This window comes from Cololabis saira, chromosome 3, assembly GCF_033807715.1.
Source record: "Cololabis saira isolate AMF1-May2022 chromosome 3, fColSai1.1, whole genome shotgun sequence".
NCBI classification, from domain to species: domain Eukaryota; kingdom Metazoa; phylum Chordata; class Actinopteri; order Beloniformes; family Belonidae; genus Cololabis; species Cololabis saira.
In genome coordinates, this window is record NC_084589.1 from 29,819,527 (window position 1) to 29,847,478 (window position 27,952).

At 38.6% G+C, this 27,952-nt stretch overlaps 1 protein-coding gene across 1 annotated transcript; it reads left to right on the forward strand.

The window, feature by feature from the left end:
* Nucleotides 1–4,835: 4,835 nt before the first annotated feature.
* On the forward strand, nt 4,836–26,985 carry znf574 (zinc finger protein 574). Its single transcript, XM_061717161.1, has 10 exons — nt 4,836–4,899; nt 9,232–9,400; nt 15,445–16,672; nt 16,774–16,988; nt 17,302–17,481; nt 17,710–17,804; nt 19,916–20,010; nt 21,721–21,869; nt 22,880–23,167; nt 24,818–26,985. The coding sequence occupies exons 2-10, from the start codon at nt 9,245–9,247 to the stop codon at nt 25,415–25,417; spliced, it is 3,006 nt and encodes a 1,001-aa protein (XP_061573145.1). The 5' UTR covers nt 4,836–4,899; nt 9,232–9,244; the 3' UTR covers nt 25,418–26,985.
* The last annotated feature ends 967 nt before the right edge of the window (nt 26,986–27,952 follow it).

Genomic DNA, 27,952 nt, shown 5'->3' on the forward strand with positions numbered 1-27,952 from the left:
TTGTTTTGGAAGTCAAATGTACTACAAATATATCATGTTTGCATCGTTATATCCATTTAGATTTATCTTACACCTTTTTACGGTCAGACATGCACACTATGCTATTCAAGCTGTTTAACGCTCTGCCACAGTATTAGGTTTTTGCACTGAAATTGAATTGAGGTGAAGAAAATTGAAGTCAAACTAATTCAATTCAATTAATTTGATTTTATTTCGGTTCAGTTCAATTCAGAGCACTAATGCTTTTCTTAATGACCAAAGGTAAATCCCCTTGTTCCACTATAAATATTCTAGAATACATATAACTGGAACAAATAATCATTTTTTGAAGGCACTTTTAAAGAATCACTGTGAGATCATTATCGTTGGCATGCATGACTGTAAATACGGTAAAATTGGAATAAACATTATAATATACAAGTGACGGTTAGGGAGAACTTAGGCATAACGTACTTTGAGAGAAACAAAAGCATGACTATAATGGTATTTATTTTCTAGATATTTCTTGCAAACTTACTGGTCAAGTAAAAATTCTGACCTGATGATTGTACTGATTGTAGGATATCTGTGACTAAAGTGACAGATACATCAGTCTAACTCAGCTGCTTAAATCACACAACTATGTGTGCTTGTAAACTTGCTGTTAAGGTTTTCCATGACATTTCCTGAAGTTATAGAAGTTTGTCCCTTTAATTGATTCATTTTCAAATCCCCTTGCAGTCTGTACCCTGCTCTAGGAATTTTTTTACTATCAACTTAATCCTCAAAACACCTCTCAGTTATTAATAAAAAGGCATATTAAAGTTCCTGAAATTAAATCAGTGAGTTTAAAGACTAAAAATATTCTCAAATCCCTTGTGCATATTACTATCATTTAATTTATTAAGATCTCTTTTTATTCTTACTCTTAAGATACACTTTGATATTCTCAGTTGCTGCTTCCGGAGTTAAGGAAGTACATCTAATTGTGCATCATTATGGATGTAAATTCCTCAAAGTGCTCTGAAAAGATCTGAAAATCTTATCTGCACATGTGTACATGTGCAGTAGTCATTTCATAATCTAAGGATGTTATTAAAAATCCCACAAGAGATGGTGTATAGGCTGTTAACTATCTGTTGTAATCACTTGAGTAGATCAGAAGCTACTACTGCAAGAGTGTGAGATACGGAGGGGTGAGGTGAGGATGCTGAACAATCAATGCTGTGTGACAGCACATCCTCCTTCTCCTGGGACCTGCAGTCTCTGAAGCGTAGTCTTCAGTGAAATCCATGTCTGCTAAGCTGTCATCATGATGATTTGATATGTCAAGGTTGGATAATGTTATCCCGCAGTGTGTTGCACAGATTGGACAGTTTCTGTAGAGCTTGAGTGGTACCTCTGGCTCAACGCCCAGCTGGCGCTTTAATACCATTTGGAGTCAGATTAAGCAGTCTGAAGGAGCTGCTCATCTTCTCCATCAGGCAGCGGGGCATACCCGGGCACTATGTAATTCTGGGGAATTAGTTGACAGGGCCAGTCTATACTTAGACTCACTTTGTTACTGAATACTTGGTGCAGCAGAATAGAGATACACCATACAGCTGGTTTTCTGAGCTCAGTGTGATAATCTGATAAATGTTCAGATTTATAAGCTTCTGTGGTTGTTCAAGTGTAGTTTCAGTCACAAGAAACAGTCATTGTTGTTACTTAATGATCGAAGGTGAAAAAGTCACCAACTAATTCTCTGTGAGCTACAGGAATGAACTCAGATTGTGGTTATACCAAGAAAGTTACACGTCTCGCACATGCTATTTAGCCATGATCTAAAATGGTTGACGTCTGGTTCACTCATTACACTAAATGTGCATTTTTGCAAACTGCTGACAAGACTACAATAAGGGCCATGCAGTTTCAGTGTATCATGTCACTTTATTTAATCAGACTCTAATATGCCGAGTTCAGGTCTTTGAGGGGGCTGATCGGTTCAATGTTGGACATCAGACTTTCCTTGTTGCTAAAATTACTTCCTTGTTTACTTTGGCTGTGTGTTTAAGTTCATTGTCCTGCCACTGGTGCATGCTATTTCATGTTACCTATTTTCTGTCACAATAATTATAGTAAATTTGTGAAAAACCAAAACTATTACACACCAATGCACACGTAAACAATTTCACCGTCATATACATTTTTTCTCCAGTGACAGAAGATTTCAGTGCATGTGTTAGATAAATCGAAACTGTTGTCAGTGCATTCAAGCAAGATCGCATGTACTATATGTTTTTGATTAAGTTAGTAAGGACCTGCCTTGGTAATTCATTCCGGTTGAGGTCTGAACTGAACATTACAACACCTTAATTATTTTCTTTTGCGGCCATTATGTTGCAGATTTGTTGGCGCTGGTATAACATTTCCACTTTCCCATTCACATAATTTCTCTATAAATTATTAGTCAGGAAGTTTGATGGCTTCCTCAGATAAAACTCCCCAAACCTAAGCTACAGTATGCTGTCACATTCTGTCGGAGAGAAGATACGTTCTTTTGGCAACCTTTCCAAAAAAGATGTATTTATGCAGTCTTTTTCTAGTTCTATTGTATAGGGTCATGAATTTTAATATTTAGTATGGTATGGTCCAGTGCTTTACATTTGTGTTGAAAGGTTTTTCACAAGAATCTACCCTGTATGTGTTTTTGCAACATAATTGTGTCTATTTCATATTATTTTGACAACGATTAGTGTATTTTCATGACTGCTTGTAGAAAGGGGTTCCTTATCTCCTTTCAGAATCAGAATCAGAAATAAGTTTATTGCCAAGTAGTATAACACACACAAGGAATTTGTTGTGCAATACAATATGATTTGTGCAATTCAAAAGAGCAAATAATATTAAAAGAAAAAAATGTACAACAAGTTGGTTCTAAAGTGCCGGAGTAATGAGTCTGTAGGAAAAAAAAATGTACATGAGGTGACCTGGAATGTGTGTTAATGTGACGCATAAGGTCAGGAGTGGAGTCTTTACGTTAATGTAACGTAGAGTGGGGTGAGGGGGCAGTCTTTTTTTTTCTCCTTGTAATTATTTAACCACCATCTGTGCTATTTGACAGGTGAGGGTGGGTGAGCATCGAATCCAAACTTACATTAATGACATTTTTCATCTTTTAAATTGTTATCCATATCTGTCCCTTTCAGTTCTTTTTTTTTTTTTAACTTAATTTTTATTTAGTTTTCAACAACAATACACCATTTAGATTTTTAGATTTAGATTTATTTATTTGCACAGTTAAACATTAAACAAATAAAAGTACCAACTTTACAAATTAAAGTGCAGGAAGAGGCGAAAACTCAAAGAGCTTATCAGGTGCCTCCACCTATAGTTAACATAAAAGTTAATATCATACTTATAAAAACAAAATATACAAATGAGCAGTTAGAAATCTATAGATGATAGAAATTAAAGGAAAATTACAAAGAATTTTCACAAAAGAATGATGTGAATGATCGGATATATGAATAACGATAGAGTACAATTTAATAATTAAGAAACAAACCAAAAATAAACAACTAAATAAAAAACCAAATGAACACAAACAAAAAATAATTTCAAGGAGATTACACAAAACAATAACATTTTTCAGCACATCCATTACTTATCCCAGAGCAGTTCCATTTACAAAACAAAAATTAAGTGGTGTTTCAGACATCCTTTAAAACCTTGTACTGAGAACCATTTTTTTGCTAAATGGGAATATGTATTCCATAGTTTGACACCCCTGTACCGTATTGCATATTTACCCCTGGTTCTAACACATTTTGGAGGATGCAGATCTAACGCTCGACGGGTTGCATAAGTAGGGACCTGAGAGTTTGTAGTGAAATAGTCTTTGAGGTGAGCAGGAATGCTTTCCTCCTTTAAGACCTTATAAATAAAAACACATGTCTGATAAAGATTTATGTTATAAATGTTGAGAATATAAAGTTTCTGAAACAAAGGACACCTTATACATTTTCTTGTTTCTTTTTCCTTTTTCAGCTGCATACAACATTTGTACACATTATACTTAAGTATTAAGCAAATAAAACAAGAGAAAACAACAACATAATTATTCACTCCAAAATATACGTATAATAACAAACCAATAAATAAAATAAAATAGTAAAATCAATAATAATAATTGTCCACTCCAAGGTACAACAGTGTGTATAAAAATGCAGGCACAATATTTACTCTAGGAAAAACTGGCATGTGAAATGTGTATAAAATATATATAGGCTATTTTTTTTTTTATTAAACTTTAACATTTCAAAGTACAAAATTCCTTTGAGGAAACATTTGCTTGCATCTGAAACATAACAAGCTCACAACACACAAGCGAATACGTATACCTATACATTTGCTTTCTAAAATAATCTTCTAAGATTAAATAAAATAAAAAAAAAATAATCACAGGGGTTGACATTTCAACAAGTTTTTAAGCATAGCAAGATTGTAACTTAAAGAAGCAGAGACTTCGACATGGTTTCACATAAATCATGTATAGACGGATTTTCTTTTGATAGTACCTTTATGGATGTTATATAATTTTTTATTTCATTTTTAAAACAGACTATGGAAGGTTTGCTGTTTTTCCATTTATTTTTATGTATATGATATTTTCCCAAAATGAGAATTAGGTTCACCATCTTGGATACCTTTTTTAATGTGTATAAAATATGTGTATGGAGGGAATACAGTGTCCCTTTCTGTTCTGTCAACAGTTGTTGCTGGCGCGCTTTATCGATACAAATTTCCTGTATTTTGTGTTCTCAAACCCCATTGGTCAATGAACTGTCCGGTTCAGCCAATCAGAGCGAGCCTTCTAACATGCAGAAAAAACTGAAGTTGTCCTATTTCCTCCTCGAGCACTAACGTGTGACTGCGGTGAGTTTTGTTGACTTATTTTTACGTTTATTGTCCCATTTCGGTTCCATATTGAACATTTGACACGAAGCACGGAGGATTTCACCGGGGGGAGACAGCTAATGTTAACTTTTAGTCGGTGGCCGCCATTATACCACCGAAGAAGCACATCCCGCCCTCCTTCTCGGCTCTTTTCTTCTTCTTCTTCGTCTTCTTCTTCTTCTTCTCCTCGGTTTGGGCTCCACTGGTCCAGGTGCTGGAGCAGATCTGGCCGCCAGCTAACGTCCCTCCCCAGTGGTTGCTCCTCACGAATGAGCCGAGGGGCCTTGTTTTTAACTCCCCGGCTGGCTCGCATGGCGAGGACTCGTTAGCCGTGTTTAAAAGAAAGATGGCCATGGTTGCATGTTGTTAGGAGGGAGAGCTATCTGCGTTAGCCACCAATGCTGCTGCTACTGCTGCTGCTGCTTCTCGTCCAGATAAACAGGCACATGCCTCCCAAAACGAACCTTCCTGCATGAAATATGTCTCAAGGGTTTCCACCCGTCCCTTGAAATACGGAATTGTTACGTAATTGGGAATTAAAAGTTGCGTTCCGTATTGAATCAATACGGACATATATTATGCTCTTATTTATTAATGTCATAATATACAGGTGAAGGTCGTAAAATTTGAATATATTGCTATACTTAATTCAGGACTTATTAAATTTAAAGAAATAGTTGAGTTACAGACATTATTAGTTATGCATAGGGCAAAAAGAAAAGTATTACCAAGTAATCTACAGCAGTTGTTTGTTTTTTCAAATCCAGAATATATAGAACATAAAAGGACATTTCAAACATCAGCATGCAATGACCACTTAAGCAGATGTGTATATCGGTTGTGGGAGTAAAACTGTGGAACTCTCTACAGAATGATTTAAAGGAATGCACAAATTTACTTAGGTTCAAAAAAATTTATAAAGATAAAATATTTAAGTTATATGATCATGAATAGACTGGGAATTAAGCAGTATTATTAATATCTGTGGTTGGTTCTATTTAAGTGTCTATTTAAGTGTATATTTTTGTTAATATTGGATACATTGACTGTTCTTTTTGTTTTGGTATTTAATAAGGGGCAGGTAAAATAAGACTTGTCTTCATCCTGCTCCTTTTCGGTCATGGGTGTGTAGATTGACCACCATGCACGAAATAAATAAATAAATAAAATAAATACTTTATTCGTAGTAAATTCAACTTAAGGTGAAACAAATTTATTATTTCCCACTACATTCAAAGTGAGATATTTTAAGCCTTTATTTGTTATAATTTTGGTGATTATAGCTCACAGTTTATGAAAACCCCAAATGAAAAATCTCCAAAAATTAGAATATTTTATGAAATCAATAAACAATTCAATCATCAAAATTATAACAATTAAAGGTTTAACATATATTGATTTGCATGTAATGAGACTATGTAATATATTAGTTTCACCTTTTCAGTTGAAGTATTGAAATAAATTAACTTTTACACCATATACACCATATATTACACCATACTTTTACTCAAACATAGCATAGGAGGCTATTTCAGTTGCTAGTATGGTTGGCTGTCTGTACAGTCATGCAAGTGCAATGCTATTAAAGCACTTTAAACTTGAAATCAAAGCATTTTTGTTTTTTTCGCATAAAATATATATATTTCTATGCTGTTTAGAAGTTTTGGGGATGTCCCTTTTTTGTGTGACGAAACAGCAGTGACATTGCCATTGTACATGAACAGTGTTGGCTAGCCCTCCAGTATGCTACATTAGGTTTAGATCAATGCACAAATCCAGCTTTCTCTACAGTTATACAGGACTGTCTCAGAAAATTTGAATATTGTGATTTTCTGTAATGCAATTACAAAAACAAAAATGTCATACATTCTGGATTCATTACAAATCAACTGAAATATTGCAATTATTTTAATATTGCTGGCTTACAGTTTAAGAAAACTCAAATATCCTATCTCAAAAAATTAGAATATTTTAACCAGGTAATTCAATTGAGAACAGTTTCTCATTTACAATGACGACCTGGGCAAGAGGTAGCACAAAGAGTCAAACACATACAATCACAGTGAAACAAACAAACACAATATATAAAAAAACAGACACACAAACAAACACATAAAAATATGAATAAAAAGTGGTAGCGCTGCTCTGGAAGAGTTACAAACATGTGCAATCATCACAGATGAATTTTGGGAGTGTATTTTTGAAGGAGGAGAATGGGATGAATGTGTGAAGTTTTTTTTGTTAACAATTTTTTATTAATTTTATGCCAACTTTTGGAAAAAAAAAAAGGGCAGACAGTCACAGGCACAGCTCTATACATTTTGTTGTAGAAGGATGTCCACTATATATTTGAAAAGAACACATGCAAAAAAACGGGCAAAAATGTATTACAACAGTTAGAACAAAACAAAAACATTTAATATACTGTACATATTTATGCTTGTCTGTCTCCTCCTTGACCCACATACACGCTCTCACACAAACACACATTCACAGCCACACGCACACCCTCGCATACACATCCCAATACTAGCAATTGATCAACAAAAAGAAGAATGTGTGAAGTTTAAGTGTTTGTTGCAGTTGATTCCAATCACTAGCAGCAGCGAACTGAAATTAATTATGGCGTGTTAGCTGTTACTGTTGACATTGCTGTGCAGTTGTATTTATCTTTTTTTTTTTCGTAATCTACATGGTTGTCATAATCATGAAGTCTTCTGAAGAAAAAAAAAAAACCCACCTAATTGATCACAATACTAAATGTTGCCTGTGAAGTGTACTTATTTCTCACTGATAGAATTATTGCTGTTGTTTAAAAGCCTTTTAAAAACACATTAGTGAACTACACTTTTGCACTGGGTGACATGTTTCACAAGGCCAGTGGAAGTTATTACATTAAAGCCTCATTCGATTTTTTTTTTATTTTATAATGCCATCTGTGATAATTTTGCATAATCATACTTGTCTCCAGCAGTTAAATAGGAAAAAAAAAAGACTCAGATGTCTAATTTCCATTACTATTTCCATCAAGTAGCTCATGTTTCCCAGCCCCCCTTCTGCTATATGTAAGATTTAATGACATAAATGGTTTACTTCAAGGCACTTGATTCTATTAATTAACCAACTTTATTATGAGAGCATCTGCTGATGTTGAGGTCATGAATTGAGACAGAATTCCAGTCAAAACATTACTGCTGTGGATACATTTTAGTTTTAGGGCAGTTTGAAAAAGATTCCAATAACTTGAAGGAATCAAGCTTTTTGCATCCTCATCCATCACCCCAAAAGGATGATGGATGAGGATGCAACTTTAAATTAATGTAAAACTAACTGTGACAGAAAATTAACAAAAAATGTAGAGTCACCGGTAAATCATAAAATTTTGCCAGCTCTAATCACAATTGATGTGTTGATTTTATTTTATTGAGCTGATCACACCAACACCATCTTGCTATAAATACCTGTGATATCCACATCTGGAAGCAGTCTTCAACAAATGTGCCATTACTTCTGTTTAGGAACTTTGGCCATTAATTCAGAATGTCTACTTTTTGATAAGTGGTTTCTTAAGAAATAGGGATATTTGTCAGCCATTTTCATTAAGAATAAAACTATTAGGTATGAAATCTGTGCCAACTGGACTGGAAAAGTTTGAAATATAATAAGAGATGCAGTCATTGTAGTATTTATCTTTCATTTGATTTTTCAGCAAAAAAGTAGTACAGTGTCCACATTAGAAACTAGCTGGGTTTTTAAACACGTTTTTCATCGTTGATTTTTTTTCCCCTCCTTTCTTCAAAGAAGAGAGTTGTGCACTCTGAGGTCCAATCTGTATCCAGTGAGTGGAAATGATTACAGGAATTATGTGTTCATCCTAATTACACTCAGTGGCAGCATGAGTCAGACTTTTTGTATCAATTACATATCCAGCTTACATTTGAGCCAAACATCAGCCCAGGCTGTGAAATGGCATATAGATTGAAGGCCTCTGTGAGGTCTCCACATCAGCCTGCATGGTCAAAATAACAATTAGCTCAAGCTCAGCACATGAGTCATCTTGGCAACCTATGAGAAACTTGGCATTTGTGTCAAAGCTGCTTTGATAATATATGCAGAGTCTTCTTTTCATCAGGAGAGGGCAATGTTCACAACATGACTTAAAATGTATTGCATTGGTGGCATTTGCAAAAGTCTCACATTGTGATCTTGCTCAAGTATTCAAAGCATGCATTAGTATTCTGAACTTCTGTACGTTTGATCTAAATCAGTTTTACACTGCTGCATTGCTAATGAGATGTTTTTGATCTCCAGTCCCCCAGCAGTCATGGACAGTTCGTCAGTATACATGTGCTTCCCCTGCTACCAGGAATTTAATACCCTGGAAGAGGTCCTCAAGCACCAGTTGACATGCACTGCAGAAGATGAACAACCAGTCACACCAGGAGCCACCCCTGTCACCGTTCCAGTGCTGCAGTCACAGGTAAGCACAGGAACATGCACTGATTTCCCCTTTTTATTATCTGACTTTTGATGTGGAGTTTAGCTGGGAAAAATGAGAGAATAAAAGACCAAATATTGTGGCACTCTGCCATAAAATAAAAAAAACAGGCAATTAGATAAAAGGCCTCTGTGTGTCTATGTGTTACACAGACAGTCTGTAGTAGAGAATAACACAGAGGGGGAAACAACATCTTCAGGCATCGATTAACCATAATAGTGACATAGTAGCGATGACATTGATAATCTGTTCTTTTAGGCACTTAACATTGTTGTTTTTAAAGGGGACCTATTATGAAAAACACGTTTTTTCTTGCTTTAACATATATAAAGTGGTCTCCCCTCAGCCTGCCAACTCAGAGAAGGAGGAAAGCAACCAAATTCTGCAGTGTCTGTACAGCCGCCCGGATGATCCATCCAGTGTGATGTGGCTTCTACGAGCCGTTCAGATTCTGCTCCCGTCGTTACATAACAATGGGAGCAGAAGCGCGAAACCACGCCCACAACTAATTCTGGCCGGAACAACAACAACTAACTCCGCCGGCCGGAGCTTCCGCCATTTTTTCGTAGCGGTGTATCGTGATGGTGTCTGTTCGAGCTAGACATGCAAATTGCTCTGTTGTTGGTTGTAAAAACCAACACAAGCGATGCTTTGTGCCCTCCCCTGCTACGTGTCATTCAGGCAGCCAATCAGCACAGAGCCTCATTATCATAGCCCCACCCACTGGGAATCCCACATAGATAATGAGGTTAGAGACTGGGATGCTAAAGACATGGCTCAGGGGCTGAATTTCTAATTTATTTAGCAAAAAAAATTAAAAGCTTGTTTTTAAGACATTCAAGGCCTTTTTAAAATAGGTATTACCGTAGATGCCATAATAGGTCCCCTTTAAGTATGTACTGAGTAATTTCAAAATGTTGTGTATGTATGACATACACTCACCAGCCACTTTATTAGGTACACCTTGCTAGTACCGGGTTGGACCCCCTTTGCCTTCAGAACTACCCTAATCCTTCGTAGCATAGATTCAACAAGGTACTGGAAACATTTGGTCCATATTGATATGATGGCATCACGCAGTTGCTGCACTTTGTCATCTGCACATCCATGATGAGGGAACTTGGTAGTGCATTTAATGTAATGTCATAGCTGTGAAGCGTTTAGAGATGTCCCAGTACTATTTCTTTCTCTCTGATTTGAACTCCTGAGCATTGGGTATTGGCCTATACCAAGTACTCATCAGATACCAGTGTTATTTTTGATGTATTTATTTCTATTACTAAGTTAGTTATCTTCATTCATTTAGCTAGGATGTGTGTTTATTATTCAAACAATGAATATATTAAACAAAATGTAGGGACAACATTTTAAGTTCGGCTACAAATATGTAAAATAAACTGGTATCTATATTTTGACATTTGAACATCTCCAAATGTCTGTTGTAAAGTTGATTGCCTGCAATTGTTCTAGAGGACGTGAAATGATACCGGAGATGATACATTCTACAGTTTATCCTTCACTTCTCTGATTTATGTCTTTGGGGAATTTCGCTAATTCTAACAAACTCCCTAATTTTCCACTGGGGTTCATGCTGCTGTTCTTTTCACTAGATAAACGTGTGCTTTGTCATGTGATGGCGTCTTAAATGCTTAATAAGGTAGCTCATGTTATTTTTAACAATATTCGTGCCAGCTCTAGAAATGAGAGCCTTGCATAATGAGCCTGTTGCAGTTTTGTTGGTGGTAATATTCAGACTAAAACAATTAGTCTGGATATTACAACTGACCACAGTGCTAATGCTACACAACTAGCTCCAACCAGCAATTCCCCTGGTGACCCAAAACAGAAAGTTTCAAGGCAGTTTTGTATAATTTCTTGCACAGGCTTTTAGAGGAACTGAGGAAAAATTGGGAGTATGTTGTTGATTAAAAAATACTCTTATCGTAAATGCTCACTGATACCCTTCTTCTCAGTGGTATTGGTGAATATTTCTGTTACTGTCACTGGTATTGGAAAAACTCTAGATGCATTAAGATTACACCTTTGTCAGAGGAAAAGATAATGATAATTGAATTTGAAGCAGCATAGTAGGTTATTACTTCTTGTATCATTTGTAGTATATATTTTAGAAAAACCAAAACAAAACATTTAGATCTGTATGTGTATATATTTATTTGAAACATGTATTTCTCTCTTTTTATGAAGCCATTTCATTATACACGAGAGAATGTTAAATTTTACAGGCAGGCAAACATATTATAGATCAGAATGCTTTAGTGAGTGGCTCTACGAGACAAGCACATTTTTAAGACCTCCAACATTGCTCAAGTATTCACAGCAGAGTGATGTTCCCATTTGAAGCCTAAGGCCCACTGCCACCTTGACTGTCACGACTGAGAACGGGGTCATCCAGTTTAAGCTGCTGTATTTTTGTCTTCTTCAGCCCCACCATTGAGAATAAACATTCTGCTTCAATGTTCAAGTAGGGCAGGACAAGCATAAGCTTGATGTTTTAAAAATGGAAATAAGAAGTCTAAATAGTTTTGAAAGTATTTTTAGAAATAATATAACTGTGCATGGTAGATGTCATAGAATACAGAAAATAAACTGTACCCTGTTAATATTTGATTGAATAACGCATCCAGATGCTCCAATATCCATGAGCTCTTGATCTATGAACTAATCGGTCAGATTATATAGATTATTGTTCAAAAGTAGTTCTTGAAATGTAAAAATAATGCAAAGGGAAAAAATCTGATGTCGCTTAAGTTAAGTGATTAAAGCATTTGTGACAATGCATGGTAACCTAGCAACTATGCATGAGTCCCATTTCCTCTATGCAAGAGCGTAAACAAGCTTCCAATTGTGTGATGACTAGGGTACCATTCGTAGGAGTTTGCATACGTCATTGCTTTCTGTGGTGACAGTTTGTGTAATATATGTATCATGTAGTATCATAGTGTAAAGAGAAAGAAAAGAGAGTTTCTTCGTTAGTAATTGGACGACCACATAAGAACATCACCTATCTTCACAAGAAACCCCCCCCCCCAAAAGGGTGCACTGTAATAAAAGTTGCAGCCCATATTAAAGCCCTCGACTCCACATTTACATGTTATCCGTTGAGTTCTGATGAATCACCAGAATGTACCTCATGCTTGAGTTATAATGAGCAGTCCGTTGTCTTGTAATTTTGTGATCATATTCTTTTGGTTCTGTGGGCGAGATGTACCTTCTAGGTCAGTTTTAAGTTATTCTGTTTGTTCAGGTATGTAAATCATCTGCTTGATTGCATTTGCATTTAATAGTCCTGTAATTTATTTTTTACATAATTCATTTATTCTGTTTTTTTTGGGGGGGTGGGGGGTGGTTCCGTCTCAAATTTGTCTTTCACATGGATTTAGAACCACGAAGACACTATCTCTTCTGCAGTTTTTCAAAGTCTTAAATTAGTTTTCCAGCTCCACTTTGACACACTGAGGAGAGTATTATGATTCAGCTGGAACTTTGTGCTTTTGCCTTTCCCGCAACAGTTTCAGAAAGCCCCTGGGGTCAAAAGCAGTCATTGGCCCTCATTTACCAGTAGGGCATGGTTGCCTGAGCTTGTGCCCGATTTTCCATCCTTTACCGTCTTCAGCACGCGTCTATAAAGTATAGCGACACTCATGACAGACAGATTGCATCCTGAGTTGCCAGCGGGAAAAGGGGTTATGATAAATGTTTCAGTCTGTGCCACTGTCTCTCCTGATGGATCTCTCACTGGTCTCCTCATAGATGAATCAGCTGGAGAAACACTATGAAACCTGCATACCTTATGGCTTCTTGGTGTAAGCTTTGCCATTAGTGGGTGTATTGCATTAGCTATTATAATTTCTATCAACGCCATCTGACATCAGTATAAAACAGAGGCAGATGAGTCAGATTTTTCCCTTTTTTTTTGTGTGATTTGTTTTATTTTTTTAGTGTTACTTTTTTGAATAGACATAGGTTGCATTTTTAATAACTGGTTTCAAATTTTTTATTTTCTCTCAGCTTTGGGAACTACAATTGATGAGGAAATGTATCAGGACCTAATGCATAGACGTTTTGTTACCAGCCATGACTAAAGGCAGTTACTTCAAGCCTTTTAATACACCTTTACTAAATTGATGAACATCATTGCTCATTCATCTTATTACAAAAACACTGACAGAGGGTGTGGAGTTAAAGTGGAAAGTACTGTAGTAGTAAAGCACTCTCATTGAACACATTAGCTGACAAGAGTGTTCACCTTAATGGAACAATTCTTTACATGGACACTACATAAAGATGAATGATTCTGAATGATACATGACTCAAAGGTTTTAATCAGTGTTAAACCCTCTTCACATAAAACAAAAAGAGTTCAAATTTAGCTAATCTATAAATGTAAAATAAGAAGAAAAACGTCTGTTTTCCTACTAAGTTCTCAGATTAAATTTGATTCATTCAATGAGAGATGATGTCCTTATGAGTGAAGCCATAATGTTTCCTGAAAGCTACACAAGTTCTGCTGCCTTTAATGAAGTATCACATTCAACAGCATTATGCTCACTTGTATACCACTTTGCTCACTTTCAAACCAGGATTACCTGCTGACTCCAGATATTATATTTTTCTCTCTCTCTGCCGTATCACAAGAAGGTCTGAATGATTGACATCATGGAGGACATTATACAGAGGAAAAGTGGATTTGAAATGACAACTTTTGTCTTTGCAGTAAAAGAATTGTAGTTTATGTAAACAAATTCAAAAAGAATACCCTCTGCCTTAATGCAGTCCCTCTCCCTTTATCCTTCAACTGTACCAATTTAGTCAATACTCTGGGTTAAATATTTGTATGTGATGTAGACATAACATTAGAGAGGATAAAGTTTGCTTTTTCTTTCTAACTTTGTTCTCATCTTTAACTTAATAAATAGCAGCAAAATACATATAATGACAGACTTTAGTTTCAGAATTATTTGAATGCCAATTTCAGGCTGAAGAGGAGATTCACAGTGTTTAGTATGTCTGAGATATTTGGTTCAGAAATTGTTGTCACTGCATAATTAGTGTTAAATAATAAAATCTTGCCGATGCATTTAATGTGTTGATATAAGTATCAGTGTTTCACCTTAAATCTTTTCTGGCATAGTGATATGCACATAAGAAAACACATGAAGCATGCAGTTTGGCATATTTGCTCAGTCACATGGCACAGCAGGTGGTTTGAAATGTACATTTTAGTTTTGCATTTTTTTGTTCACTTTGTTTGTCCTTTAATGCCTTGCTTTGCAGTGATTGAAAAATAAATTATGTTTATATGAGGTTAAGAGTTTCCTAGGCAACTACAGAGCCATAGTTCCACAGAACTATACTGCCATGTTAAAATGAAAAGTGAACTCTCGATGACTTTACGAGAAAATCTGCTTTATGTGATCTCTTGAATGCAAATAAGCAATAACTTCAATTTACCCATGCATGCAGAGATGTTTGTTTAAAAGTAGTGCAGTTTAACGCAAATTGTAATTGTGATCTAATGTGAGTGCTATAAAAAGCAGCCTGGCCCCACCTGAAAACAGTCGTTATTAGTCACGCCACTATTACAACCCACAAACCATAACGTTCTGTGAGTCAGGTTGAACTTCTGTGATTGAGGCAGCTCCAGATTCCTTTAACCTTAACGCTGATGTTCTCTTATCGTGCAAATGGTGGGGAGAGGAAAAGTAAAACCCTGAGGACTGACCCATTCAACGCCGTTGGGTGTTTTTGTAGCTATGGCTCAGACTGAGAGCCTTATCCTCGCTGGCTGGAGTTCTCAGAGGAGCACGTGGTCCCCGACCTCAGCTCCCAAAGAGCGATCTCTCACTCTTAATCTGCCAGAAAGAATACAATTAAAGATTTAGAGAAACTCCAAGTGGAATTTACTTGAAACTGCCATTTGATTATAAAGTTATTTCATTTGCACGTGAAATGAGAGTTGGATTTTAAAGCAATGTTGTGTTTTTTTCTCTCTTTTGTCTTTGCAGCAACATGTAATAAATATATCCAGGACTGATGCGGTCCCACAGATTGCAGTCTCTCAGACAGAAATCCCACAGATTGCAGTTTCTCAGACTGAAGTCCCGCAGATTGAACTCCACATAGGACATTCATCTCCTGATACGGGTGAACTCGGGGAATTTGGATCCGCCGAAAAGCAAGCAGCAGACCAGCCGAGAATTCTCTACCAGTGTGGCGATTGTGATGAACTCTTCAGGAGTCTTGAACTATGGCAACATCACCGCAAAGAAGGAGTTTGCCAGCAGGTTGCTTCTCCGAGCAAGTCAACGCTTGAGTCACAAGTTGAGCCAGAAACATCAACAGCTCTGAGCGAAACGTCGCCTTCAGATCCAGATTTTTCTTCTTTCTCGCAAAGTGAAAGTAGCAAAAATCTTGAACTAGAATCAGAGGCTAAAGCGCTTGAAAATGCAGAGAACCAGGAGGTTGCACAGTCCTCTTCATCTCAGAGCTCCGAGGCTCTTGTCGCTGAGGTGGCAGCTACAGTTTCTAATTCAGATGATTTGTCTCCGAGGAGGAGAGGGGCAAACAAGAAGCCTAAGCCGGAACCTGTGCTATTATGCGTGGACTGTGGTTCATGTTTTGGCCTGGTGTCTGAACTTGTGGCCCATCGCAAAACCCAGCATGGCTTTGAGGAAGCTCTGCACCGCTGCTCTGTTTGTGGGGAAAGCTTTCTGAATACCACCCTGTTCCTCTATCACCGCAAACAACACCGACAGAAGGGCGAAGAAAAGGTAGTCATGCTTCCCGAAGTGACACCAGAAGATGTTTATAGCCAGAGCAATGGGGCTGGTGAGCAGGAAGCCACACCTTCCACCGACTGTCAGATCTCCACATACACACAGCCCGAGTTGTTCTTTTGCACCCTCTGTGGGCAGAGCTTCAGCAACGATCAAGGGCTAGTCACGCACCGTAAGGAGAAGCATGGCCTCAGTGAGCCACTGCACACTTGTTCCCTCTGTGGGGAGAGCTTCATGAACACCACTCAGTACCTGTATCATCGGCGTCTGCACAGCTTCACGTCAGTGGTAGAGATGGTGGACGGGGCTGAAGCTATTGATGTTGTGGGCACTAAACCTGAGGGTGGCTCAGAGAGTACCAAGCGACTGCTGTCTCCTATTACCTCTGAATCTGATTCTCCTCTTGCAAAGAGAAGTAGGCCCTCTTTCAGGATCATGAGTGCTAATGCATTGAGAGGTGAGTGGTTTATATTTAGAAACGAGGCATCATTGGGGAGAAGTGTTTGTCTTACAAATCAACTTTTTTTAATTTAATTTTTTTTTAATAAATATTCTCAGGAAACAAAGGTTCAGGCACCAAAAGTGAACTGGATGGAAGCACTACAGCAGACTCGGACACCACAAATCAACCTCCACCGGCCAAGCTGTTACAGGACTGGGCCCGAACGCCACTACCCCACGTTTGCCCCTACTGTGGCAAGACCTTCACGCGACGCGTCTTTCTGCGCACGCACGTCTACAGCCACACCGGAGAAAAGCTCTTCACATGCAAGGTGCCAATCAGAAGTTTAAACGGTGTCCTTTTCCTGAAAACACCACATGTAAACATCATTTATATGTGATGCAGCTGACTTATGCAGCCTGCTTCTATGACAAATAATCACAATTCTAGAAATAAAGTCCATTGGAGTTGGAAATGTTCATTTATTGTCAGCTTGGAGCAGAGATTGTATTTGACATCAGATAATTAACCAAAGTGTTCTTTAATGTTTGGATTAAAGCTATGAAAGACATATTTTCTTGCCTTAAGTCATTTAAACCACTCTAATCATAGCTATTGCACTGAATGTGATTGTTGTTTTGAAGGTGTGCACAAAGTCATTCACCAATTCCCAGAGCCTTCTGCGCCACAGCATGAGCCACACAGGCAACAAGCCCTTTTGCTGTGATGTTTGTGGCAAAAACTTCTCCCAGGCAGCCACGCTGAAGAGACACCAACGCATCCACTCATCAATGCTGCCACGACGCAAGCGAGGACGCAAACCAGTACAGTCCCCCTCACTCCCTCTTTATTACAACACTGCTGAAGCTTTAACATCATTCATTTAAGTTCATATCATTGTGGAAGCTTTAATTTGTGGTTAGTAGTGCTTGTGCCTATGGGCTTCTCAGGTGTATCTTCATATTGGAATATGCAATCTTCATAAAAGAGAGCTATTGCAGTAAATGTGTTATGTTTCTGACTGGTCCTGATTCTGGTTCTCCTCATTGCAGGTGTGCTCTCTGGACAGTGAGGGAGCAGCTCATCTCTTTGCCTGTCCCAACTGTCCTTCAAGGTTCAACACTGAAGATCAGCTTAACCACCACAAGTAATAATCCTCTGCTAACATTGTTTTATTGCCTTACTGTGTTCTTGTTTTTTTGCCTTTTGTATCTGCAGATGTTTGTGGAACTAACTACAGCTTGTCAGATAGTTGTTAGTATTCAGTCATTTTGCAAACCTGTTTATCACATAACTGCATGAAAATTACAGAACCCGGGGCAGGATTTAGATAACTTCCCTCTCTCTCGCCTGGAGCCGTAGGAGCTGAGCCGTGTCCGTCTACTGAGAAAGACCTTTAAGCTGTGTAGCAAAGGCACAGTGATGCCTGGAGCCGCCTTGAGCCGTAGCCACATATGATTGACAGACAGACGCCCAGTAAATTAAGATTATTATGATAACAGCCTAGGTCGCTGGATGAACTTGGTCTCATCCCGCCTGACTGAGTGGATCAGAAGATTTAGACTACAGTGTATTTATATGAAATGATACGGTGTAAGATGAACTGGTACTCGGACTTAACTCCATACTTTTCTTTTCTAGCAAGACAAAGCTTTCGTACGTGGGAATTCTGTCAAAGTAAATCTAAGAATTAGTTCTTGAATGAACTTTTTTAAATAGTTGAGAAATAAAACAAGGAGACAAATTGAATCGCGAAACCAGCAGAGACCCATAACAATCTGGACATGAGAGAGCACACCTGCTTTTATCTAAACCTTGTTAGGAGTTTGTAGACTTTATTTCACAAAATTCTACATACGATTTAAGTTTGGCTGCTCAAGGGAGGGTAGACTGATCTTTTGAGCACCTGGTGTCTTACACTGAAAACTAAAGGCTGGTTTCAATCAACCAAAATGCAAATTTTCAAAAAGTTGGGGCACATTCTTCAGCCTGGCCAGGAGTTTGATTTTGCAAGCTGCCTCCATGACATTGATAGATTAGTGACAAGTCCATGCTAGACAGCAGAAGACAAATGATTCATCTAATTGTCTGTCATATATTTTTTTAAAGAGCTTACCCCCATCAGACCGCCCTCTAATCACGAACTCCCAGTTGATTTCACTGTTAGAGACAGGTGTGTCACATTACTGGGTAAAAGTTCACAGATGTAAAGAACAGGCAGATGGATTTTTAAGTCAAAACGACAGCATCGTTATGAAACTAGTACGGCCGTTTTGTCTGGATCATAATGTTTTCATAGCTCAAACATGTATCTGAAAGCAAAATTAAGCTGAATCCCCTACTCAACATCCAGTTTCCTGTTGTCAAAGATGAAATGGCATCATCACATCTGAGAAACTGGTGCATTTGCATTTCAAATGACTAATTCGTTGATAATTAAAAGTGTCAACAAACCAATTAATACGTCATTATAGCTCCAATGTCAGTGCATACCTAATTTAACTACACCTCTTCTCATCAAAGAACATCTGGCACGGAGCAGAGGTGACCCTGAAATTTTAATGGTTGCAGCTGCTGCTCAGGGTATATCGATTTAAACGACAGAAGCAGTCTGGTCTTAAAAGGTCTGTGTGCATCATGGACTACACATCACCTTTTGCGTCCTACTTTACTTTAGAAGTACTCGTGAGGTTGAGTACATTGGCGGTGACGTTAGCTAAGGGAATAGGATCCAATACAGGATGATCTTGTATATGTACTTGTATGTACACAGTATTTATTGCAGAGTAATTTTTAAAACATCCTCTGTTAGTTCTTGATTATGAGAAACTGCTGTAGAAACATTTTTATTTTGTATTTTTAAATTCCTGTGCTGTGAAAGCAGTCTTGTTGCAGCTAAAGGTGAATACATCCCAGCATTTTTCCCCCTCCCTAAGGCTATACCTAGCAGAAAGTTATGCAGTAGATAAATATACCCTTACATGTCCTTACCTTGACTCCTCCCTGTTTGCTGATTCACTCGACTAATACCCTTTATTTGATCTAGACTTCAGCTGAGGACATGGTGGTAATCTCATGAGTATACAGGACCATTAAAAGCAAAACAAGACCTATTATAGCTTTTTATAAGCCATTGAATTAGTATTGGGAGGTGCAATTGTTTATCTTTTGAGATTAATATTTTCTTTATTTATTTTCCTATCTTTGAAGTTTTGTTCAACATTGTCTTTAGCTTAACCTCTGACTATATCTGAACAGATTGCTTCACACCAGCCACCCATTCCCTTGCCCTGAGTGTGGAGAAGCCTTCAAACGCAGGAAAGACCTGGACCTACACTCGCTCACGCATCAAGGTGAGAGTTTAGGCTTCAGTCTAGCATATAATGAGTAGGCAATATTATAATGTCTGCTATCAGTGTTTCTGTCCACTTGTGGAGGAAGACAAATTGGAATAAATACGGCAAAAGAAGTGAAACCCGATCTCAGGTTTGACCGTAACAGAAACCAATAAGAGATGACGTTCCTTTCCAAACAGCACTCACTGAATTGTTATAGATTAATGCTAAGTTGGTGATGAATGAACACGTCAGCTTGCTCGTGTGGCCTATGTTGTTTATTTCTACTCATACATTTATGGTATACTGTAGGTTCATTGTTCCTTTGATGCATTAGGTCACTGACTTTTAATTGATTTGTGCACCATGTGGAATGGAGCAATGAGGTGGAGGTAAGTGAACTGGGTCAGCGTGTTGACACTTCATCTTAATCAGTGTGACTGTTGGCACAGCAACCTCATTAGTCAGGCTTGAGGAGTCCGTTTGCAGCAGAGGTCAGAGGTACGTGTCTCCTCTGAAAAAATGATAGGAGAGAGTGATCTATTGATCAGTACTGGGATGTGGGCAGAGATTTTCCTTGTTATAGGTTTAAATAGCAAGTCCCAATAGGGAACACAGTGGATCACCCCAATAGGATACACGGTGCAGATGGTTAGCAGACTGCAAGATATTGGCCTGTTGGTTCTGGGACTTACTGATGAACCATCAATGTCAGCAGTTTCTCAGCCAGGTTTTCTGCAGCAACCCAGTGAGGGTTTGCTTTGCTTTGCCAGAATGTAACTAGGGCAACAGCTGGATAGAAATGAATCAATTAGTTGATTAATTGTCTGAAAAAAATTCCTGTTGCATATGCTTGCCAAAGGAACTAATTTGTGAAGTTCGCAGACATGTCACAGTGGTCAAACATGTCGTACGTTGGGAAATTTTTAGACTTTGGTGGGGGAGAAGATTTTGTATGACATATCAGGTGAAATGTCAGCCAATGAAAGTCCAAGAGATATTAGAGTAGGGTTTGTAAACATGGGAAGGCCAGAGGAGGAATACAACAAACATTTCTCAGACAGATAACTTGAGGAAGAAAGCACAGTAAAAGTTTAGACTGAAGCTTTGTATTGAATTTCAAGAACATCCATGCCTGTGTCATGTGCTGCTGTTATGAGAAAATGAAAATTTTTGTATGGAATGATGGAATAATCTTGTTTTTAGCAAACACTAAACGAGTAGTTAAAACGCAGAGTTCTGTAAAAGCAGTCACTAATGAACTATTTAATATGGACCAGTCATCAGGGTGTCCACAGGGAAAACAGGAGATCATTGCAGCTGGATTCAACACATGTTATTGTAGTTTGTTCATTATGAATCCATTATAAAAGTGTATTGACAGTCACATTCATATATCGGAATTAACTGATTAATTAACCACATTTTTCAGCACTCTTTTGGTTGCAAATTAATCTGCAAACAGCTTTTTGGATTTGTAGGTCCAGCTGCACTTTCCCCACATGCTCACATTACCACACAGGCTCACTCTTTGCCACGAGAAAAACTGACCACATGCTCATCACCAGCCACTTCTCTATGTATCTGATGTCACTACATGTTTTCTGCCACAATATCTGGCACTCGGGAGGCTTAAATCGCTCATCAGATATTAACATGACACGGCAGCTTGTAGTTTGGGGACAGGGTGCGACCATCTGTTTAAAACTTCATGCTGTTTCATTGCAGACAAAGAGCCAGCGACATGTCCTCACTGCACATCGCAGTTTGTGAACCAGTCCGTGTTGGAAATCCACATGCAGCGTTGTCCGGTTACAGAGGAGGAGAGGAATACTGGCCGTGGACGGGGCCAGGGCCGTGGCCGCTGCACCGGCCAGGTTGGGAACAAAAATCAGAGTTTTATTATCCCTCAGGTTTTTCTTTGTAAACTAAAGCTGTTGATGGTGGGGTTTTTTAAACTTAATTCCTGGGTTTTAAAGGAGACTGCTTTTTTTCTAGTGAAATGTCTGAGATGTTCTGGGATATAGTACAACCACACACTTTTCAACCGTCTGTTTGACTGTTTTGTCCATGTTGTTAAAATACTGCACCACAGGTGTGAATGCCGGAGTAACACAACAACCAGTCGGCACATTATTAGTAAATATTACACAGTCATTTCTAAAAATATAGGCTTGATTACTGCCAGGGTTTACTTTTCCTCTATTCCTCTGTGCTTTGTCTCAGACTTAGAGGCTAATGTATGAATTTCTTATAAGATTGATGCTTCCTTCACTGTTGTTTACAAGTTGTTTTGGTGTTGTAGCACGGAGCTGCATTCATTAAGACAAAACAATTATTGTATCCAACATCTAAGTGGGGACACAAACTGAAGAAAACCAACAAAACGTCAGACGATATTCAAAGTTGTGATATAGCACTGTTAACATTTTTTAAGTTAAATGAGCTGTATAACTGCTGAGGAACAGAAGAGCTCAGCGAAAAAAAAGCTAGAGCAAAAAAGTTTGAACTTTGGACTTGTGGGTGGAGACCATGCAATAGATGGAGCTAAAGGTCTGAGATAGTTCTGTCACAGAATAAGAGATTGACGAGGCGGCCTTTTAGACACCCAAATATAGACTTTCTTGCATAGATTATTATTATTTATTTATTTATTTTTTATTTTCCTCCATGATACTGAATGTCCCCTATAACAACAATATTCCGGAAAGAAAGGAAATAGTGATGACATTCAACAAAGGTCTCCAGTTGGAATTAAACTGACCTTTTGGCTGCGTCACAGTTGGACCATGAGGACACTCCTTTCATTTTTGATCTCCATCCCACTATCCGTTGGCGTGCATCCATCTCGTCTTATTTCTCCTTTCTGTCTTTACCCTGTCCACAGATTGAGTGTGACCTTTGCAGCCATCGTTGCATGACCCAAGAGGGCCTGGACCTCCATCGATTATCCCACACAGGCCAGACACCTCTCAAGTGTCCAGTGAGGCCCTGCCGCCGCAGATTCACCTGCAACAGTTCCCTGGAGGAGCATGTGCTGGCGCATCTCCAAGGAACACTCAACAAGTCCAAAAACCGACCACGCTTCCGCTGTGAGATTTGCCACAAGGACTTTGCCTACAATTCCACCTTCAGTGTTCACATGAGGACACACACTGATGAGAGGCCCTTTGAGGTAAGAAGCTCTTGTGTGTGTGGCTGCTTAAAGTCAGTTTCTCTCAGACTTCAGAAGCAGATTTTGCCCTTTTTATACATGACGTTCAAATCCATATCTTAAATTGAAATCCAGTGATGCCTATCCCATAATTGTGACCAGCTCTTAGATTTTGGACCATTGCCATTTGTGCAGTTTGTGTCCCTAAGGGTGATTCCTCCCCCCCTGTACCTGTGATTAATGGCAGGGCTGACTTAGGGCCTATCAGCTCCCCTCTGTGCCTGTTACTATTCTGGGATCCTTTTCTTCTATCTCTGCTGCTCTCGTGATGGGGCAGCACATCAACTATAGACCCACCCAAGCCCATCTCTGCACACGGGCCTGTACAAAATGATTGAATATTTCTGGTTTTGCTTTGCACCATATCTATTCAGAATGCTGAAGGAAGAGGTTCAAGGAGCACACAAAGTCAGTTATGTTGGTGCATTTTAATTTACATCAATACGCTGTGCTCCTGGAGGGAATGTATTTGCTTTGTAGATACAGAGCAAACTCGGAAGAAGAATTTTATCTGTCTCTGTCACTGTGATGTGTATTGACGGCATGCAGATATGGACAAATGTGCTGGTATCCGTCCAGTACTGAAGGAAATGCCATTATGGTCACTGAAATAGCTTGAAACTGACAATAAAAAAATAATTAACTAAAACGTGAGTAATGAAAGACAGAAATTGTTTTTAAACTGTGGTTAAAAAAAATAAACTGGCCGTGACATATTAAGTTGGTGCTCTAAGTCGGATATTTTGTTGCACATCTTTTGAAACGATCACTGCAGTCGGTATATCGGTAATGCTCGATGAGACTTCTGCCCCTGTAGACGGGGATCCTCGTGGCCGAACTGCTCCAGCTCTCAGGTTTGAAGGGTTTCTTCTCCAGACTGGATATTTCACCTCTTTCTGCAGATATTCAACAGGATGTAGATCAGGGTTTCAGAAAAGTCAGAGGTTTTGTTCTTAGGCATTCTTGGGTGTTTTTATCTGTGTGTTTTGGTCATTATCCTGTTGGAGGACCTCCTTAGCCTTGGAGCTCATCTTGAATCTCTTTGGAAGTTATTTGGGGCTAATTTGTATTATCTGTTTTCAGTTTGTCATCAATTTTCCTCTTGTGTCCAGGGATGTTGACTACAGTCATGTTTGTCTATAATCTTTCTTTCTGATCTCCTCAGTCAATTCTGTCCTTGTCACCATGACACCAAACAGCAAAGCAGTCAGGCTGACAGACTGCAAGGTTGAAGACACTTGTGATGCTAATTACAGAACAAACTTTAGATTAACATGTCACTATGGTCAAATTATTCTTACTTTTTTTCTAGGGTTATCAACCAATTTGAGTTTCAGTTTGAGTTTCTCCAGTGAAAATTAAATCTTAGTGTCATTCTCAGTGTAATCAGGTGTTTGTTGGAGCTCCTCTCCTCACTTTGGAGCTAGTGAAGAAAAAATTATGGTGGCAGAAAATGTAAAGCTGTGAAATTGTCTTTTTGCTGTTGTGATTACTTTAGTTGGACATAGTTAGACTCTCAGCTTGCTAATAGCTTTTGTTGTTGTATAACTCGTTTTACTTGTGTTACCTCTCCCTTTTCCATTCTCTCACTGTCTTGCATTCCTCCTCCAGTGCGCCACATGTGGAAAGCGCTTCCGTCAGTTGCCCCATCTGCAGGACCACGAGCGAATCCACACCGGCGTTCGGCCTTTTTGCTGTTGGATCTGCGGCAAAAGTTTCAGTGTTGCCGCCCGCCTCACTGAGCACGCCCGGACCCACAGCGGCGAGAAGCCCTACCCCTGTCCTCACTGCTCCGCTGCCTTCCGCTCTCGCCCCAACCTGGACAAACACCTCCGCCTTCACGGAGACGTGGCTCCAGAAGCCACGGAGGAGGTGGTGCAGGCCGCCGACGTGGCCCAGGTCCAGAAGGTGCTGGAAGGGGCCAAGGTGCTCTCGTCTCTGGCCGCCACCACGGATGTCGATCCCGGCACTATACAGACCATCTATGTGCTGCAGGGACCTGAAGGAACCACTGAGACGGTCATGATCCCATCGGATCAGTTTAACAGCTTAGATGGAACCTCGCAGGTCGTCATCCTGCCCTCATCGGTTCTGGGAGCTCAGTCCATCACGGTTCCCACCATTTCCATGGAGGAAAGTGAAATTACAATGGTGGAGACCACACAGTCTCCACAACATGCCATTGAGTTTATAGTGGAAGAGACCGTTTGATCTTGATTTAGAAACAGTTGGAGAGAAATGAAAACATTGTGGAGAAAAAAAGAGAGATATTAATTCAGAGTAGGGAATGTTGATAAATAGAAAAATTTGGCTATTGCAGTTATTGTCTTATATGTATATACATTTGTTGATTCATAATCCAGTTTAAAAAAATCCTGATCCACATGAGGATTGGGATTTTGCAAACAGAATAAGTTTCTCCAAATAAATCTAAGCAGCAATTGTTTTGAAGGAGCATTGAAGATGGTAAAGATTGATAGATACTATCAGGAGAGAATACTTTAGTCATTTGAAGTGATGTAAAAATGTTGTGAAATTAGTGTTTGATTCTTTACTAATGTGTATGTACAGTTCTTGATTATTAGGGGCAACCCATTAAATAGTTGTCAGCTTCTTCATAATAAAGGGCTTCAGCTTTCACACTTGTGAGCATCCATTTTGTTAGCTGGATGACTGACGGACATCGCTCCCGTCTCATTAAAGAGGATAAGCTTTAAAGCGCCAGCCGCAATGTACGACATAAGTCCTCACAAACAGTTCGAAGTCTTCTGCTGACAAATGCGCAGGCCTAGTTGGCATCGGTGTGTACCTTTTGAAACCGCTCTCCTCTCTTTCACAGGAATGTAAGTAAAATGAATCTGAGTTGTGTGTATTGATCAGCCTTAATGTTCCATTCATTTGTTCATTACTCTGTTGATTGGTTTTATGCTGTAATTTAACGCAACAATAACAGGGATTTTGGGGAGATTTATGATAATTTGACAAACACACCATTATGCAGTGGCATCTAGTGTAATGAAATTATTCAGCACTTGTTATGAGTTTTGAAAAAGAAAAAAAAAAACCTATTTGTGTCTGAATGAGAAGTGGCATAATGTGATATAAGTTTTGCCAGCGCTGCAGTAGCCCAATATTAGGCTTCGAATGTTCAGCATATGGCTGTCACCCACCCAGTGATTGCTGACAGGGGAGTTTGAAACCACACACACACAGAAGCACTCAGTCTTAGTTTGTTTTCAAGTCATGAAGGCAGAAATGCTGATGATTGTGCGGTAAGTGAAATGGAGAAACGGCAGCATTTCTGCGGCGTGAGAAGACTCTCAGGAAATGGAGCGCTTCCGAGGAGCAAAGAAGAATCCCGAGCCAAGAATCCGGCTGCTTCTCATCGCCGTTCTGAGACACTCGGAGAGAAACCAGTCAATAAATACAAGTTTATTTTTACCTCCAAGAAAACGTAGAAGCTCATATTCTTGAAAAGTGATTTTCATCATACCTGCTGCCTCAGATTGGTCTGGGTAAAAAAACCAACAAACATGAAATAACATTGTTTAGCCTGGTAATGAAATCGTGAGACTTTGATGCTCTGGTGAAGCAGCCTCACTGCAGTAGAAATGTCTTTTTAATGCAGAGAAGACAGAAAGCTGTCGGTGTTCAATCTTTACCTCAGAATGAATGTGCTGGGCATTTTAAATGAAGAAAGAAATTGCATGCTCTATGAATTACCCTGTAATTTGTGTGGGTAGGAGCTGACAGATTTTAAATAAAAAGTTTTCCTTGCAGTGCATGTAGAATGATTGGATGATTATACACCTGCAAACAGAGTTGAAGCTCCTCTAAGATTTTAACAACATGAATTTAATCAAATCATAGATTATTGCACCGATAATCACAGCAATGAAACCAAATTGTTGGACGTTAATACACAACATTGCTGTTACAACTGGGACTTCTTTGGTGCAGGTATTTATTGCTGTTTATCCAAGTATACAGGAAAAGCAAGTCAGAAGTATTTTTAAAGCCAAAAAAATTGAAGTTGAATTGAGTTTATGAACCTGATTTCCAGCCTTTTATTTGGAGAATACAGTGAAAGACATTTAAGACCTGCGTACAGTAACCGGAAGCAGCTGCAGAAAAGGCCAAACAAAACATTATTTGTAGCTGGCCACACATTTCAGACTTTGTTAGTCTGTAAGACATTATCAACAAAGTAGAAGAGAGAACATTTTTATTCATTTTAATTTGTCCGAGTGCATTTGAGTGCCTGATAGAGCCAATCCTACTTATTAAAAGCCTGTCATTTTTAATATATTGGTTTCTTTCATGTGAAAACCCTCAAGGGTCTGCACTTAAACCTCATGTTCAAACTGGAACTCGAGAAACAGCTTGTTTGAAAAGACATTCAGGAAGGTTTTGTATATATTTTGTCTGCGTCAACAGAAAATGTTCAAATTATAGTCGTACCTGTACATAGCAAAGAGTAAAATACACGTATAGGAGGTAGGTTGTTATAATTACGTCCTTCCATTATTATAGGCAGGGCTGTTAATGCAAGCAGAAATGGGACGTTTTAATCTTTAAATAAAAATGAGTGAAATGGACAATTACAATTCATGAACCTTGAAATGACCATCAGATTCCCTGTTACGCTTGTAAAATAGGATTTCACACAATAAGTGGTTTCTATCACTTTTGGTATCCTTTTGATCCCAACCTCCCTTAAAACCACGAACACTAAAAATACCCAAA